The following is a 19597-nucleotide window of genomic DNA, read 5'->3' as shown; positions in this document are numbered from 1 at the left end:
TATTTTAGTTTCCCCCCAGTGATGGAATATTTGTCTTGAGGTCTAGCTATTTCTGTCTGAAGCAGGTCAAGAAGTTGTGTCTGGAAGACAGAAAGCCCAGAGGACTCAAGTCACCTATAAAGGTCTGGGAGTTTGTTGGCCATACACATGCGCATGCACAAGTGCATCCTCCCCATTTGCCATAGCAGCCAGGCTGAAACCATTTGCTTTCTAGCAGAGAGAGCAAGCAAAAAGGTTGTATTTTCCCACTCTGTATTGATTTCGCTCCTGTAACTTCCCTGAGTTGTATTCCTGCATGTTGAATGACAGGAGCATGACAGGAGTCAGGACTGTCCTCTTCCATCAGGTGTCAGGGGAGAAGGTTCATGTTCTCTCTTCAACATAAGGAGATGGTTTCAATGAGGCCAACAAAGGTCTTCTGCTTTGCTTTTTTGAGGCATGGCAATAACAGCCCTGGAAGCAGCCTGGCTGAGCCTTATCTCAGTGTCTCTGGAACCGTGTGCCACAGGCACAGGAAGCCTGGTAAAGAATGGGGAGTTGTACTGGTATCTGTGGTGCCCACAGCCTGGGCTCCATGGAGCTCCACAAACACCTTCTCAGGAGGGACAGCACTGGGTGCTACACTTTGCATTTGGATCTCTAGAATTTCAAATCCATCACAGACTGGTATGTCGGAAATGTCTCTAAAATCTGAAATTATGCGGTAAATTTGGGCACAAAGAGTAGAACTGTGTAACGACTTAATGCAAGCAAAACTCATTCTAGTTTTTATACTAATTCAGTTTTACCATAAAATACAAGGGTTAGAGTGAAAAAAAAATATAATATAGATCCCCACCTCCTCTCTTGGGAATGATGAAGTTAATTTTCATAGAATCATAGGATCATTTAGGTTGGAAAAGACCTTTAAGGTCATTAAGTCCAACCATTAACTCAAGACTGCCAAGTCCACCACTGAACCATTATGTCCCGAAGTGCCACACCTACACGTCTTTTACATAGCTCCAGGGATGGTGACTCAACCACTTCCCTGGGCAGCCTGTTCCAATGCTTGGCCACCCTTTCAGTGAAGAAATTTTTACTAATATCCAAACTATATCTCCCCTGGTGCAACTTGAGGCCATTTCCTCTCGTCCTGTCACTTGTTATCTGAGAGAAGAGACCCCCACCTGCCTACGGCCTCCTTTCAGGTAGTTGTAGAGAGCAGTAAGGTCCCCCCTGAGCTTCAATGAGCAAAATAAGTTTTGCTATTGATCTCAAGGGAGTAATACCAGACTTTGTGCCTGATGTCACAGCAAACAGTAAAGTTGAAAAATGTCCAAAAATAGTGTTGAATTGAGTCACTTTAAATGTATTTATCTTGAATCCCCACTTTGCAGCATTATTGCTGTAGTTCATCGTGAGCTAGCATTATTCATTAATACCGGCTTATTCCCATGATCCTTCTTTCTCTTTGTCTATTCGTTTGGATATACTGTGTATACACATTTGTAACCTTCTGTTTCTTGCTCTGTTAATACCATATTTTAAATTGCACTTAGAGCTGGTGCATTTGAACCAGTCATGCAGGCAGACCAGGGAACCCCTGTTCCTGGCTTGTGTTAAAGAGTCTGTTACCCTGCTTACCATATTAGGAGGTATTAAGGAGACTAAATTCTTCTGGAAATACAGACTGTCTGATTTTTGAAGCATTGGCGTGATTAACTGTAATGTAATATACTCGGTATGAATGCTTAATGGATAAACATTCTTTCGCTTACCTTAGGCAGTTTTACATCTTACTAAGATGCAATTCACTGTGCTAAACAGTGCGAATGGGAAACTATCATTAGAAAAAATGCAGTCAGCCAAAATGAATTCTGCCTGCAGGTGCAATTAAGGGATTGGTAAGTCTACAATATGAAGTAATTGGGTAGTGATCTGGCACTGAGAATGCTGCATTGCACTTTCCGTTTGAAAGATGTTTACAAAATACAGCAAACCTTTTGCTGTATTACAGAAGCTTTTCCGTTAATCCTCTTAGCCTCTGGCTGTTTGTCCATTTTTATATACAAGCAATGACATTAGCAGGCTGAACGGCTGGGTTTTGGTGGGAGTGGGTGCAACACTCCTACTGAATTAATGCAACACCCCATTAATTGGTCTCTTTTATATCACTGCATGGTGATGTTATGTGAACCTAACAATAGGCTATCAAAGGCTTTAGATTCCTTAGAATCAGAAGCATTTCAGTCAATGTAGAAAAATACCTGCTTGTACTAGAAACTACCCCATATAACATGTGCCATCTTAAATTGGGGGATTATGTTTACCCTGCACAGAAGGCTGGTTGAAGACCTGTTTAATATCTAGTGTCATATTTAAGCTATGCTTCAACTCATAAGCTGTGTACTTAAGTAATGAATAATCTGTGCGCTGGCACTATACAAAGGAAGAGTTTAACACATCTCTTAGTGGTTCTTAATAGAATATTTCAATAGAATTTCCCACAGTTATCTTAGACCACAGGACTGCCTTTATTTAGTAATGTAATCTCAGTTAAAGAATTCATTAAGGAAGAATTTCTTACTAAAAAAAAAAAATTCAAGCATTTCTTCATTTAAGGTTTTTATATGAACTTAGTTACTGTGAAAAGTGATGGTAGGACAGCTTTAGAGATTCAGAAAGGCTCCTGCTACGGTCTGGCAGGGAAGTGCATTTGCTTATTATGCCTTGGTCTGAGGCCAGGCTCTAAAGTCTTCTGGTTTCTGGCACTGGAGATCCTTCCCCCTGGTTTACTCAGTCTTTGATTCATCTGCAGCAGTATTGGTAAGATTGCCAATTAGTACCAAATGCGGTAGGTGCTAGGAATGAGACAAAGTATATGAGAGAGTCATAAAAAACCTTCAGGGAAGTTGCAACTTTACACCTCAAAAAAGCAGAATAGAAATTGTATTGATGATGTAGTATTGAGAAAACTGGACATCAAGTCAGACTATTTCCACCTCTTTTCTTCCACCTCTGCTTTGTTCTCTGCCTTAAGTAATGGGATAGATAGCAATTTGTACTACTTACAATACAATTTTATATATATATATATATATAAATATATATATAAGCATTGCATTCACTTTTTTCAGTTTATAAAATATAAGTTCACAATAAAACTAGAGTTGGATGAATTATCTCTGCATAATTTATTCAGCAAATCTATTTAATGCCTGTGATCATTTTTGTGTCCTTTTTTCCCTTTGAATTACTTTCTTAACAGTTCTGACATCTGTAAGTGAATAAAAGGAATTACTTGTGAAATTTTGTTTTTGTAGATTCATTTTTAATGAATATGCAAGTTACATAATTTGTCTCTGCTGACATTTATTTTAACTAGAAATAAGAATGTTTTGTGAAAGGTCCATATTTTGTTTCAGGTTTGCCTCTGAGAACATTTGTGGCATTTTTACTTTGTTTGGACATCTTGGCTTGTAGGCTGAGGGAGAGTGAGATGGCAGGGAGAAGAAACACTGACATGTTGATTCATGGTGACGTAGCTACTGTACGGCAGTCTGTACTAATTGGTACCAGAAGCAGCATTTACTCTTGGATAGCTCATGTGTCACACTCTTGAAGGCAGAAGAAAAATAGCGCCTTCAGTTACGATGTAAATTGGCAGCAATGCAAAGATCTGGAAGAAATACTGCAGCAGATTCAGGAATACATGTCTAGGTGCAGACATTGCAACTTTGCTTTGTTCTCTTGTATGTATTTAAACTTGTTTAGACACCAAAGGTCCAAACTCGAGACTGTACTGTAGTATAATTAATTTGTCAAACTCAGCTTACTATAAACATTGCTATTTGCATGCTTATTTCCATGTTCAAAGATACAATGCGTTCTTGAGCATGCTAGTTTGTTACCTTGGCAATAGAGGGGCTTGCCAAAGGAGTGATAAAATATATCTGCTGTCACGTTGGAAACAAATGTTCTGCTGAAATATTCTTGTTGATATTTTTATAATTTTTTGTATAGCATAGCTATCAATGTGGTCTTTTTGCAGCTGCTTCTTCATTCTGCTGGATAGAGACACTTTCAAGGGTAGGCAAAATGTTTTTGCTTTGCCCTGAAACAGGAGTGCAGTTGCGGTGAGCCAAAGTAATTCAGGTTTAAAGGTCAGTACTGCACTGCTGCAGGCACTAACGTGTTAAATTGATGTACCTAGATCTCTGATCTGTCTGGGATCTGTGCAAGAAGTCTAGCAGGAGAGACTTTCTGAGGAACCCTGAGTTTTATGGGAATGCAATACAGTGGAGTTTGTCTCGTGGCTCTTTTCCCTGCAATTGTCAAGCTACTGTCATGAAAAATACAAGCGTTTTTTTCCCCCGATTTTTATTCTCAATTTCTCTATTATTCTCTATTTCTATTTATTCTCTATTCCTATTTCAGGGTTACTGACCAAAAGTAGACAGTAAAAGATTTAAACAATTGAGAAGTAAATTTTTGTCACTAACTTTCGGTGATAGAAAACAGAGTTAAAAGGAGGCAAGGTGAGGGCAAAGGAATGAATTACATATGAAGTGTACCCATGAAGTACACAAAACTTAAAAAGTCTCCATGGGATTCATATGTGATCAGTAAGACTCGGGCGAGTCACCACACTAGTCATTTATTTGTCCCATTATACTGTTGCTTCCAAGCTACTGCATTACAAAAACCAACCCACTGCCCAAGAAGATTTAGACCCAAGTCTGTAAAACTCATCAAACAGAATTCAGTGAAAATCATTTAGTGTGTACCATTAATGTAAGAGAAAAACAGGACAGTGTCAGAATTTCCCATTTGTAATAGTGGTTATGGAAAAAAAATAGTGAAAAGGATGGAAAGACAAAAATGTCATGGAATTGTGATTGGTCATTACCTGCAAAACAGGAATATTCAGATAAGACTATTCAGATATTCCATGTGAGCTGTGTTTTCAATACCAATGAATCTTTTTAAGTCTGACCAGGGTGACCCTTTCGGGATAAACAAGTTGAGTTACTTAGTTTGCCTTCCAGCAAAAGGTATGTCTTATGTTCAGATATATTACAAAGGGTTGCATGCTGAAAGCATGGAAAATGAGTTTAATAAAAAAAGAGCAGAGAAATATTCTCAATTTTTTTGTGTTGAAGTAATTTGATATTTGCCAATGAGTGAACTGTTTGGGGTTTTAGGGTTGCTATGGGACGATGGCTGAAATTTTTCCAGGATTGGTTTAGAGACATATTTGCCTTCAACAACCTAGAGGCTATAATTTGTTGCCTGTGTAGAAAAGAAAGAAATTATTCATGCCATCTGTGTTTCTCATGACACGATGTTCCTGAAGTTTCACATGAGGAGGATTGCTGCTCCAAAGGGCAAGCCAGGTCTGCAGGGACTCATGCCCATGGGAGACAGTTCAGTCTTCACTTTTCATTTTTCACTGGGCACTAGATCAGGATTGTCAACAAGGACACTAGGTGTTGTATAATGACTCAGTGTCTGTGAGACCACCATATTTTTTTTTATAGCTTCTTAAGTATATAAGTTTTAGGTTTTTTTCAGAGGAGCTTATCTTGTACTCAAGACCCTTAAAAAGTGGAAAGAGATGGTGTTGCCACTTGTTTCCAACAGGTTTTGGAACCTAAATCCACCCTAAATGGATGCAGCATGGGAAAATTCACATTCTGCCACTGCAAAATTTATTTTAGTCAAAGTTACAGCCTACAAGAAATTCCCTTTCAGCGGAAGTTTGCTGTACTGAAAGCACTTGGAGTAACTCATTCTTGAACTGCAGGACACCCTCTCTCTCTCCCTGGTTTTGAGCTGCTGTTGGCAGTAGTGGTGGGGCAGGCTGCATCTCGGATGGTTTTGTTTTGTTGAATGCTTCATTGAATTATTATCCCAGCGCTTGTTGCTTTGCAGAGGTCTCATGTTCCAAAGTCTCTGAAAGAGGTGTGTTGCTTGGCAATGGCTTTGAGTGTAATTAGCAGATGACCAGAGATTATCTGTGTTGGGGTAGCCTTAGACTGGATCAGTGATACATGTCGTTTGTGGAGGGAGGAGGCAGGGGCTTTGAAAAATACACTGCATTAAGAAAGCACAGGTAAAGTCAGAGGGGCATCTATTGCTCTCCATGAAGGAGGCAGCAGCTCTCTTGGCTCATTGATGGAGTCAAAATAAGAGCCAGTATCCAAAGAACAAGAGTTTCTCAGAACTCCTCTGGTTTTTCTAAAACTTGAACTGCTGATGTATTTTTTTTTTCCCAGGATTGGATATTGTCACATATATATGTGACAGAGAGAGTCCCTTTATAGAGTGAGGAAAACTCACCCAATGAAAAGAGCACCTTCTGTCTCCTCATCAATCCTTCTTAGAGAAGCACATACAATACAGGGTGTTTTCAGCTAAGAGAATGTTACTTATGACTGTAAACATTTTTACTTACCCTCTACTTAGCTAAGTAAAAAATTAACTTCAAGGAGCAAGGTTTCAGAGAGCACTAATATGAAAACTTAGTATTTTCAGGAGATCTTAATCTCCTTTGTCAAATAGCACTCATCTGTATTGACACAATATTAGCCAAATAATGATCAGGATTTTTTTCTGTGTTCTTAGAAATTACTCTGTAAGAGCACATCTGTATTAGCTTTCATTTTACTCTCCAGCACCAGGGCTTATTTTCACTTGCTAATTACTCTGACCTATCTTAATGAAGAGTAACAGCTTGAAGTTTTCACATGGGGCACACATCTCATTTCCAGCAACAGTGATTTTGTGTTTTTCTGCTATGTAGACAAGTAGTGACATAAATTGTAACAAAACCAGTACATCAGCAATAAAACGAGTACAAACTGAATAAATAATAAATGCATATAAATAATAAACTGTGTTGATTCTAGGAACTACTTAAAACAGGTGTTTTAAAGGAGTCACACGTGAAACTGAGCCAAGTAGCAGAAAGGCAGGGTAACACTTGTGTTTGTCCACAGAATATTTTAGATGTCAGAGAGAAGGAGAAATCTGAAAATTTGGCATTCTCTTTGCTTTAAGATGCCAAGAAGGCCACATTTTCATACCAATATGTCAACTCTGAGCTACACAGAATTTAAAATCCTTTGGTAAGGGATTTGTAGTGGAGGAGCAGTTCAATGCACTCCTCTACTTTCATGCATCCCTCTTGGAAGGACCTGAGCATTTTAGCTGGGTCACTTTCAATCCCTGCAGCCCCTCTGAGCTGAAGGAGTAGGACCTCCTGATTTGACAGTAGTGAACGCAGTGGAGAGGTCAGAGCGAGTGAGCAAGTGTGTCATGTCATGGTTGATACCAGGGCATGATCCATCAGTACCACGAAAGCAATTTCAGTTCCGTGTTTGTGCCTGAAACTGCACCGCATAAAATTTAAGATAATAGTTTTGGTGAAATGAGCTTAAAAGTGAAGTCTGCCTTGCTGCTAAACTGCTTGTACTGGGCAGCAAAACCACATTCATGGCACAGACCTAATGACTGCGTGTGGTTAGTCCGTGCATTTTAATGTCTCTCAGGCAGTGAGACTGTGGCACAGTTCGGGGTTAGCATCAGTTGGGTGCTTCTCCCTGTAAACAGGCCAGGTGCAGGACATGCTGTAGGGGATGGAGCTGTGTGGATGCAAGCTGAGATGTGTTGACGCTACTGTGGTACAGTGACAGTGTTTTTTCACTAGACATGGTCTTCAATGCTGTTCTAACAGACAGAAGGCTGATAGGTGGGCCAGTTCCCTAAAACAAGAATATCTAGAGATAATGTTTTCCAGCTTGTATCAACAAATTGAACAGTTTGGTTGTGCATGGCAGGAGTTGCTCCTGGCTCTCCATCTTATGTCAGAAGAGGTCTCTCTGGGATGGAGAAGTCTAGGGCCCAGATACTTGCAGGATTTCAGAAACAAAAATCTGCTGAGCAGTTTTTTCGCCAGAGTTTCAGGACACTTAAAACAGATCTTTCTTCTTCAGAGCTTTCTGAGGGAAAACCCCAGGCTTGGTTTTGGTGTTAGACGATCAGCTTCTTTCAATATTGCAACTGTCTACTCCCCATTTGTGTCTTATCCGTGCAGTTGCTTCTTGGGAAGGTTTGTCTCCTTGGTGCTTCTGTGCTGAAGCATTAGTGACAGCTGATGCCCACGCAGGCTTTAGAGGAGCATGAAGCCAGGAAAGCTGGAGAAGCCTGTGGTGGCTTCTCCTTACCAATTCACTCCCTTTGACCGTGACAAAGTGACCACATTGCAAAGACTCTAAAAAAGAAGTCACCTGTTTCAGGTGTTGTCAGAGATTCCTCTCCTCCCTGAAGCTATGCTGTAGAGAGACTTTCAAGCAGAAGATAATGCATGATTAAGGTTATCCTCAGTGCTGTGGTTGCCTCCTGCCCTTGTGGGGTGCAGCACAGGAGTAGTTCGCACAACTGTTTGTGCTTCAAGTACAACATGGTAGGTCAGTGTCACATCCATGAACGTCTGATTTTTCCTGCGGCACTCTTATGACTCTTCCTCACTTCTCAGCCCACAAGAGAATTTTTCATCCTTGGTGGAGGGAGCCCAGCAGTTCAGTTTAGTATATTTGAAACAAGACGTGATTGTAAAACTGCTCTGAAGAAATAGGCAGCTACCCTGCAAATGTACCTGTTCCTCCTCCCAGAAGATAGGGAGCTGCTATTGTGTGCTGTTCTAGACTTAAAGACATCTCTAGACTGGACTAGACTAGACATCTAGAAGGTATCATCCAGAACTTGTGATGTTTTCTGAATGACCTATGCCCAAACAACTTACTTGACCACTATGTTTCCTTATTTGGATTCTTGCTAACAATCTCAACAAAGCTTGTCTGAAATTCCGGCTGTTACTGTAATTAACGATAATGCTTCCGATACAAAATATTTATGATTTCCATCCATGTCTGCATTAAAGACAACCTTTGGGTTTTCATCTTTCCCAAAGTCAACAGGGTGTATGGGGCAGAACCAGCCAAAGGAAATTGTTATTACTGTCATTATAATTAAGGCTGCCGAAAAATGCATCTGTGGTGTCAGGTTCATTAGTTCCCTTTAGTGTTTGCACATTTCTGTTTTCTCTCAATTTCAGTGCAGGAAAACCAAGTTTATTCACTTGGAGAAGAAAACGGGTGATTGGAAAGATTAGAGTTTGTGCTCCAAGGTCCATGCTCTCCAAATGCAGACACTTGTCTGTGCCAAGTTTTGTTCCCTCCGCATGAGAGAGTTCTCTGTGACTCTCTCTCAGCAAATACACTGCACACCCTGGAGATGAGTCATAAAAGGATAAAACTATAAGGTAGTTCTGTAACTATTCACCTTCCTGCATTGGAAGTAGGCACAGTAATGATATATGGCCAGAAGAATTCCTGATCATTCTCGGGGCTTCTCACCAGAATATACAGAGAGGTGACCCATTTGGTTGCTTCTGCTGTCTGCAAAGGAGGTGTGGAACAAAGATGTTCCAAATTATTAGAGTTTTGAAAATGGCATGCAAGAAGGCTAATAATGCCAATTATCACTCTGGCGGAGCTTGTTGTATGTACTAAAGCAAACATCATGCACTCAAGCAGTGAGCATCGGGTGTTCTTCTGGGAAGCCACATTCAGTCCCTTTACAGTAAATTGTGGATGCTGTTTCTGGAACCATGGCTCCATACCAAGACCCAGGAAACCCAAATTCTGGCCTTGGTCTTGCCTTGAGTTGTGAAAAAAGGAAAGGATTTTGCATCATCCATCCCAAAACTGATAGTATTGCTTTTTATGCCTGCAATTGTGCCTGAAAATCTTGGTTCTCCATAATGGGTCAGGAGGTGCCTCTGATAGATAGATATCTTTGGTTGTTCTTGCCCAAGGACGGTGATGAAAGGGAAAGGGTTGTGCAGGTTTGAGGAGAGGTTTCAGCAATGTTTAGTGTTCACACAAGCAATCCCAGTCTCTTTTGCTGGCAAGTACTATCCTCTGCTTAGTGACAGTTGACAATCAGCTAGAGAGTACTTCTCAGGATTAACCAACAATGTCAAGCTCAGCTTGTTGGTGGCCACCAGCAGCACGTATAGTATTGGCACCCACTGATCAGGAGCACAGGTTGTAATAACCACTCTGTGGCCTAGCATCACTTCCAGGGTGGCCTCTAGCATACCAATGTTACAAAACCTTGACCATGAATTTTCAGAAATAAGAAAATGTTGGCGAAAAGTAATAGTTTATTGGTCTTACATGGCATCATTATGGTGAGGTAGTGGCTGTGATGCCTACTCCCCTCCCTGGAGTGGATGCCAGAGACATGACTTGCTGGCAAACGTTCACTGTTGGAAACGTTTGCTCTCTGAACAGAGACATGAGAGGCAGGCATTACGCCAGTGTAGCAATAGCGCGTGGAAAGCATGGTTTTATAATTGGTATTGCTCAGTGATCACCAGCATGCATTGGCTGTGGCCCCTGACATGGAATGGCCCAATATAATCAAGAATTGCACGTTAAGTGAGGCTATTTGTGCATGTGTTAAGCTTGAGTAACCGAAGGTGTGGTAGAACAGCCGCAGCCACTGCAACAAAGTGCTGTCCGCCAGTGTGCAGTTCTTGCGCAGTTCTTTCTCTTTGGTGGCCACCAGTCATTGGAGAGGTAAAAAGCGTGGATGGCAAGGCAGTCAGCAGCAGCTGAACCTGAGATCAGATCAGGTCTTGTTCCTTAGCACAGCTTGCAGACAGTATAGGTATATCCAGCGTATACTCAGTATGTTTGGCACTTTCTTAAACACATGAGATGAGACAGTCTTTATGTTGCGGAGTTTATAGCCTGCAAAACTAGTAACATGGTTAATGTAGCACCAGACTGGCTAGCCCACGGGAAGGATAGCCCATGTGATTCTGCATAATTCATCTGCATTCTGAATTCCTTACAGAAGTAAAAAAGAGTTGTCACTACCAACTGCTTCTGCTTACCAGCAAAATTCTGTAAAGATTCATGTTAGTTGAGAGCCATGAGAAAATGCCCCAAACTTATAAAGCTTTTCCTTTTTCTGAGAATAATCAGTTTCCATCTTTCTGGTCTTACTCATAAAATTAAGTATTAGAACCAAAATGCGGGTTTTTTTCTGAATTAGAGCCTGCAACATATTTTTATAGTTAGTGACATGTCTTTTCTAGCTTGTGCTCTGTCACTGCTCTCTGAAGGAGAAGAAAGTAGTCAAGCATGTGTATGTATGGCTTCCCTGGGGTGCCACCCAGGGTGCCTAACAATACCTGCTTCTTTGATCATACAGTTTGTCATTATTTTGATGCTGGATGAATTGCTGATGACCCTTTGTTCCTTCACTTTAAAGAAGACAGAAGTATGTTCTGTTAACAGCAGCGTTGGAGTGAGCCTGTCAGTTCTTCGGGTTTTGTTTGTTTTGACATACACATTGAGTACTGGTATCCACTGGGTTGTCATCATGCTTGGTGGCTTTTTATTACAAGTGCTGTTGTAAATCCTAGTAAATGTCACAGGAGAGGTAATACTAAATACTTATACTAAATACTTGGAGAGGTACAAGCAGAGATTAAGATGATGTGTTGGATTTTCCTGGAAAAGAGCTTTCTTTAAGTAATGGCTCAGTGGGCTTTGTTGCCGTGGGTACTTGGCTAGTGTGACAGCGAAACCAAATCTGTTAAATCACAGGGAATGGGAGAATTCCCATGACTGAAATCACACACACACATTCCAGGAAATACAACAGCAACAGATATGGTGAAGTAGATCTACTTAATTTAAGTTGACCATACTTTGAGGAAAAAGTTATAACTGTTTATTTCGGTTTTAGCAAAGTAAAGTCTTGAGTGGCCGTTCTCATGACTGTACTGAACAAGCAGTTCATTATTATGGTGGATAGACTGTTTCACAGAGAAAGAAAATTTCAAAGCACAAATTTTCTTTACTTCATTTTAACACCCAGAGATTAATTTTGTAGAATCAGTCAGCCATGACGTGTTGTGCAAAATGAGGTAAATGACATAAAAGCATATCCTCCTTCTTCCCCTAGTGAAAATATACGTTGAAGGCGTGCACAGGATCATATGACCAGCATACAAAAGATGTGTGTTGATGCCAGGTAGGAAACAGAGCCTGTTTTCCCTTGACGCTGTCAGTGATCCTACAATTTCAGATTGAATGCTTAGGTAAGATACTGGATAAGAGTGGCATGATTTATTTGGAGACATAATGATAACTATTCACCACCAACAGTACCTCTAGTTCCCTTCACATGTGCAAATTTAAGTGTTCTGAAACAGTGAGGGAGATTTCTGTCTAATCTGCTTCAGGAAAAATCATCCCAAACAAGAACTCAATATATGATTTGATGCTTTGAAAGAAAATTATCCTGAAGCATATCCACTGACTTTGCAACAAATTTGGAACCGCCGCCACAATATACTAATGCCAGTCATTGAACGAAAGGAAAAGAATGGGGCTAGTTAACATGATGACAAGGAATCAAAAAATAAATATACTTAATTTGTGACATAATTTTTTCTTATACCTCACCCTCATCTATTCTTTGTCTCCAGCAAGCAATATTTATCTACCTGTCTCACTGTCCTTCAACAGCTAGTGACTGTATCTCCATTTTTCTTGAAAACATCCATCTCTGTTCCACATTTCAAACACAGGTCTCTCTTGTCATGTTGATAAATGAGACAATCTGAGCTGAACTCACTTGAACTTGCTTGCATGTTTGCTGCATTTCAGACCTAAAGGTTTGTGGTCAGGCCTTAGCTCAGTAATGTTTTAGTTGGGCCTAGCTCTACTGATTGATATTTATTTTGGTTGATGTTGGCATGAACAAGGTTGGGTTTGGATATGGAACCCTTAGTGGGCATAGTTGCCTTTGAAAGCTGAGCACAGAGGAGGGAGGCTGCCAGGGGAGGTTATCCACCAGCCTGCAGCCATGGCTTTTCATTGCTGTTGACTGGGCTTTTCTGGACTGGTTTGACCTATTCTTGTGTCAGGGTAGAGATGGCTGCCATGAGTTGTACATCTCAATCAAAAGATAAATGGGATGACCTTCTGTCCCATACCTGCTTCTTTTTCATTACATACAGGCTAGCACCATTAGATCTGCGGGTTTTTTTCAGGCTTCATATGGCCTACATAGAAAAACCATGTTCCTGATTCTTCCTGTCTTCAAGTGTTTTAAGAAGCAGCAGACAGGGGTACGTAACATGAAGAAGTCTTTTATCTTGTGTAAAAGATGTCTGTGAAAGACATGGAGTAACGAAACACTTTTCAGAACTCTTCTATCAGGCTGTTAAGCATGTATGGACACCTTCCATTTTGTTTTCTGTTTTAGCTGGGAGTTCGACCCAATGGTGTTGACAATAGGAGCAGAATTTAATATATTGTTCAAGGCCTCTACAAAACAATAGATGCAGATGCAGTTATTGCATCCACAAACAGAAGCTTAGGGAAGCAGTGGAGGGTTTCTCCATTTTTTTGTTGTGTGGCCAGAACCTGCACATAGATTTTGCAGGTTATTTTAAACCAAGTAAGTAATTACATTTCCTTATACTTCTTTTTGCATCAGTGTCTCTTCTCCAATCTTACACATACTAAAGCAGCATAAAATGTTCAGTAGCACTGGGCAGCGTGTGATTGACTTTACTTAGCTTTTGGATATATTTATGAAGACTTCTTAGGAACATGATTTAGTTAAAACAGTCTTTTTCTTGCATCAATATCACTAAAAGTCGATGTGAGATAGGTTTGTGGATTCTTATAAAATATTTATCATATCAGTCTTCTTGGAATAGGCAATTTCTTAAGTGTTTCACATTGATATAAAATACGGGAGTTAAAATTTCCATAGAGTGACTAATGCCTTTTCTGTTTTGACCGCTACTTTATATAAGAGGTTTTTTTGCAGTAGCTTTGTGGTAGCCATAACACAGTTGCTATACTTATGACAGTATGTAATAGTATTTTTGTATTGCAACTTTAATGTATTTACTATTTAAAAGAAATTGATGTGCATGAGCAGCTTTTTGGGCGGGTGAAACCTCAGTGGAAATGAGCCCAGCTTCTGGCATTGCACTGGGCAGCAAGCTGGCATGCTTGCTCGAGGGGCAGCCCTTACGGAGCCTCCTAGCAAGGCTGTACGAGAGCAGGCTTCTTGAGACCCTCTGAATATATATGTAGCTACATAGCATGGTGCAGTGTTTCATGTTGTAAGAGAAACAGTGATACAGTACAACATGGCTACATAATTGTATCTTCTGTAGGGTGCCTGTAAAAGAGGAAGAGGAGATATGAGAAATTGTTTTATTTGAAGTAATGAATATGACATATGTGTGGAACTGAAGTTCAGTGGAATTATTACCACTAATAATGCATATTCTGTCATTGCTGCCAAATATGGACAGTTAAGTGAATTAAGCTGGCAAACTCTGACATCTAAAATATGAAAATATGCTTTTCCTGACTGTTTAAAGTTCCCAGAGGTCTGAATAATCTCTGATTGAAGGCCATGTTTATGTTGAAAGTATGATAGAAGGTAACGTAAAGAATATGATCAGGTTAATGCAGTCAATGTTAAATTACTGCTTTAGAGCTGAAACAAACCCATAAACCTGGTTAGTTTAAAAAATACCCATGGCTGTGTACATTACTCTCCTGAAAAATTAATACCTAATATGGAGTGTAATGGGTATCTAATGATATCCATAGGAGGCATAAATGCAGATTAGTAATCTTCAAGTCTAGCTTTGGTTAGATGAATGCAAACTGGAACTTTATTAGGAAAACAGAAACCAAGACTATATACTGATCATCATTTCAATGTATTTTGCTTTTTCATGTCTGTGAATCGTTACTAATAGTGCATTCTTAATGAGTTAAGTATTTTAAATATCGACATGTATAGACCATCTTAGTCATTCAAGATCATCTTCTGTATTTATAGTTGCGAACAATAAAAATCAATCATTTATACTCCACTGATTTTTGTAACCATACTTGTGCTTTACTTGAATGAAAAAGCACTAATTCAAAAACTTGAAATATGAATAAACAGGAGAAAGTTGTATTTTAAAAGCCTTTTCAAACTCTGCAACATTACAGGACAAAAGCAGTAGGTATTTTCATAAGTTGGAAGTCTTTTTGGAGTAGGTAGAGTGATTTTTGGTCTGTTTCCACAGGTTTTCAACACATATTCCAATGAAGACTATGACAGGAGAAATGATGAAGTTGACCCAGTGGCAGCATCAGCTGAATATGAACTTGAGAAGCGTGTGGAAAAGCTGGAGCTCTTCCCAGTTGAACTAGAAAAAGGTATGGGGTCTGTGTGCCATTTCCCGTTCCTGTGACACTGATCTACAAGTCTGAGGAAGTCCACACATGCCTACAGAGCCTATCTTGAATTTCCATGAATCTGTTGTAGTCACCTTGGCTTTTTGGATTTCAGGAATTGTTCAATAAGGAATTAAAGAAGCAGCTCACAGACATGCAGTGCTTCCCCAAGAGAATTGTTTTGCGACAGTCCATTAACACATGATTTTACACAGTGTTTGATTCTATATGTTCATTCTGCACTGGGAGAGTAAAAATCCTCATTGTTGTTCTGAGCTCCTTAAAAGGGTGAAGGTGACATTTTTTATGTGTAATTAAAATGGTAGTAGAACAGATTTTTTAAAAGGAAAACAAAAGAGTATTAATGTTATTGACATAGAAAACCTAGAAGAAACAAAGTGTAAATGTTTACCTAACAAATAATGGTACAAATCAAATGTTAAGAAGTTTCTGCTTTCGCTTACCTTTTTCACAGATGAAGATGGACTTGGCATAAGCATTATTGGAATGGGAGTTGGAGCAGATGCAGGCCTTGAAAAACTGGGAATATTTGTCAAAACGGTAACAGAAGGTGGAGCAGCAGAAAGAGATGGCAGGTAAACTAGACTCAGTGTTTAGACATTTTCGCAGTGAATAGTAACTATGAATTATGATTTTCATAGGAAGGAGTTGTTTGCTTAATGTATGTCATGATAATTCAAAGGTGTAAAATTCAGAGACTTCATTGGTAAGGTCCAGATACCTGATGCGGTTATGAGAATACACCAGTTTGGTGCACAGAGTTTGAACTGTTTAAGGAGAACAGGTTTGCTGAGGATGTGTTTCTGACCACTGAAAACCCAGGTGCTTTAGCATGAGTAAAGCTGGAGATTCCAAATTGTGTATCACTTTTGAAGGTAGTTTAGATTTTAAAGGTGTTGAGCTTCTACATGTTCTTTGGGCTTCAGTCCAGCTTTAAAAAGTCAATACTTACGAAAAAGAGTTCTGCTCAACATTTGATTAGAAAAATAAATTACCATATCTGAATGCTTAAACTCCTACTAAATGTACCTCCTTTCAAGTTGACTAACACAGGCGGTTACTTGGTATTTCTTACTATGCATAGTCTTCTGTTCCAGAGTTCAGTTTCCACTCCTACAACACTGGAATTACGTTAATCAGTTGGCATAGGAAGCTGTACCATAAATCTCGCCCCCTAAAGAAATGTATTGGTGTTTGTAGTCTTATACAATGCTCACATAAAACCTGGTTGCTTCTATAAGTGAGATATTTATATATATACTTGGTATGTGCAGCTTAAAGAATTCCTTTTGAACATACAATATTTCCTATCATATGGGACGGTTACCTGTGTGTTACACAATTCCTGCCACAATCAGGCCACTGCTTCTCATTAGAAGTTAGAAAAACGGTACTGTGTAATCATTTGATAATGAAAAGTGTTCTTAAACATCTTCCAACCCATATAATTTGTTGTTTTGTCCCAGTGCATACCCTTTGTAAATTTGCATGCGAATAAAATAGGACCCGTCTGGTACATTAGCAATTAAGTCTACTTATATGCATTCTCTACTTCTATTTTTAACCATTAGTAATTTGTTGTATTAGTTATAAATAACACCAAACACAAACACAGGCAAATAGAATAAGAATAAACTTGAAAAAGCTGATTCTGTCTTCCAAAAAATGTATTGCAGTAACGTGTTCTTTACTGATGAACACCTGTACCTTTTCAGCCAGGCAAAAGTTTGTTCTGTTGTGGAAACCCCACACAAATTAAGTCAGAAGGCTCTACGTGGTAGGGGATTGCGAAGTTTAGTAACATTGCTCTGAAACTATTGAAGTATACTGTCTTCCAGATTGGGCTTGCAGGTATCTTTACAGATCTTGGCAATAAGTTAGCAGGTTGAAGGCCAAATACTGATTTACCACAGGCTTAAAAATTATGAAGGAAAGCAAAGAAGCTGATACCTCAAGGTATGCTTGAGCTCAGCCAGAAGGCATTAAGCTCACGACTGGCATTCTCTGTGAAATTCTCTGGTTGCTCTATGATGATCTGTAATTTCTGTTCCTCTCATTATCCACATGTTTGAGTGGGCTACAGAAGAAGTTTATGTTCAGTCACAAGTCTCTTCTTTCATTTCCCTAGATGGCATCTGAAAGCAGCTTGTCAGCTGAGAAAATATAGTATCTTTCTTTGACCCTTCTAATATTTGTGTTGGTTTTCAACTGCCTGAATGTTCAGTCAGCTAAGAAATAGCCCTTTGATTTTCTCTTTGAGAGCCTGACTGATCATTCACTTGGGAAAGGGGTATGTAATCCTCTCAGTCAGGAGCAGCCGGTTCTGTAATAAAGTGCATCAACTGTAAAAGATCCTGTTAACTTCATCTTTGTGAAAAGCCTAGTTAATCATTAACACTGATAGCAAAACAAAGTCTCCTAACAGAAAATAAACCCTATATTTCAGCAGTTGCATCAGATATTCTGAATAACTGCATAGCGATCTTCAATGGGGCTCTTCTGAAACTACAGTTTAAAACATTATAATATCTGTAGGGTAATTCCCATCTTTTATTGAAAGACCCATCGAGTCGTGATACAAAGTACTCACCTCCCATGGAAACCCAAAATCTGTACAAAAGGGTTTCTCAGTGATTGAGCACCACGGGATTGATTCATGGTGCTGCAAACAAACAGGTAGTGTTTAGTTGTCATGTGAAAAGGCGTTGTGTGGCAGTATTTAACCAAGGATGCTTCAAGATGAATCCAAAGGCAAGCATGTTGGTAAGTAGTAAAAGAGATTATTAATAGTGTGTAACATATGAAATCAATCATTAGACCGAATATGAAAAATAAAATCTTTTCCTGCATGAATTCATAGCTGCTTCTTTCAAATTGTTGTGGTGATGAGTCATTCACTTTTTAAAGTATTTTGGTAACGTTGAGAACAACAGTTTTGAAACATTACATAGTTCTTAACTTGAAAAATACTCTAAACATTGTCTCTACATAGGTTAATTTTTTTCTGTTCATCATACAGAGCAGTAATTATACAAGTAATTGGTTCACTTCTGTGGTTGCTACTTCATTGAAGTGCTACTCCACCTAGACAAAGATTTAAGTCTTGCACATTAGAAAATAATTGTCAGAATTACCAATTTCATTAGTGATAAAAGCAGCTAAACGTCTATAATTCAGGCTTTGCCAACCTGAGCCTATATTCTCATTGATGTTTGAAATTAGATTTGAGAGACAGGAAGCCTAGAGCTCCTGATGGCAGGGGCTCTAAAGGGAAGGCTGCCCAGAGAACATGGCTGTCAGAATATTTTGGTATAGATGGTGCTTGGAGTTGGTTTGTCTGGGTGGTTATGGCGAGGCTACAAGTACAGAGCTGCGGTGGGAGTGTTGCTTGAGAGACGATGCCCAAGAAGAGGAAGGTGGTCAGGAGAATATGGCTCTGAGAGGTTTTTAGTCTGGGAAATATAGAGCATACACAGCAACAGACAGCGAACTTCTTTTCTCATTACATGTAATTATATAATTTGAATAACAGTTATGTTAATAGTATGTTGTTTGATATGTATGTATGTTTATATATAATTAAAATATATGTATAGAAAGAGAGGAGGTTTGGAGAAGTGGCCATAAAAATAAGAGTTGGAAATTAATTTAGGAGCTGTACCGACAAGAGAAGATCAGAAATGTGCCTGAAGGACAAATGGAATCAGACTGAGTTGCAGTAGATCAAGATAGAGCCACTTACGAAGTTGCAGGCAACATTTCTCTAACATGACGTTTCATCACCTGAAATACTATAATTACGTATCTGTATGAACACTGCTAGTCCACTGCGTAGTGCAGCATATAAACTGCCATCAAAAAGGAATCTGTTCTTCTGTCATTTAGTTTTCAGCCAAGAGGGTGACAGCTTCCCACTCAGTGGGCACCAACAACTTAAACTTCTTTTCTTGGAAATCCTGCAACCATCTGACTGCACCTCATGTTTGCTAAAGTAAAAAAAAAAGAATTTTTACAGTATCAAAATACAATAAATAACAATGTGATTGGTGTATTTATTAAATGCTTCAGTGAAAAGTGAAATAAAACTCTGAGATTAAAATGCCTGATATGATTTTTAAGGTAACAGTTTATAGGCTGTCGTGAAGACCATTTTTTCAAGATTTCCTATATACAGAAGGGAGATCCTGACCAGATCACAGTGACATTCTGTGGTGTGAGGTTGCCAAAGAATAAATCTTGTATTT

At 39.3% G+C, this 19597-nt stretch overlaps 1 protein-coding gene across 7 annotated transcripts in view; it reads left to right on the top strand.

Moving 5' to 3' along the window:
• PPP1R9A (protein phosphatase 1 regulatory subunit 9A) overlaps positions 1-19597 on the top strand; it is a 146354-nt gene that overhangs the window by 64706 nt on the left and 62051 nt on the right. For all 7 annotated transcript variants that reach the window (XM_055803598.1, XM_055803602.1, XM_055803601.1 and 4 more), the window contains exons 3-4: positions 15182-15314; positions 15808-15928. In XM_055803598.1, coding sequence (XP_055659573.1) covers positions 15182-15314; positions 15808-15928 — 254 coding nt within the window. The remainder of the gene's footprint in view (positions 1-15181; positions 15315-15807; positions 15929-19597) is intronic.

This window comes from Falco peregrinus, chromosome 5, assembly GCF_023634155.1.
Source record: "Falco peregrinus isolate bFalPer1 chromosome 5, bFalPer1.pri, whole genome shotgun sequence".
In the NCBI taxonomy this organism is placed as follows: Eukaryota; Metazoa; Chordata; class Aves; order Falconiformes; family Falconidae; genus Falco; species Falco peregrinus.
This window is presented reverse-complemented; position numbering and strand designations above follow the sequence as displayed.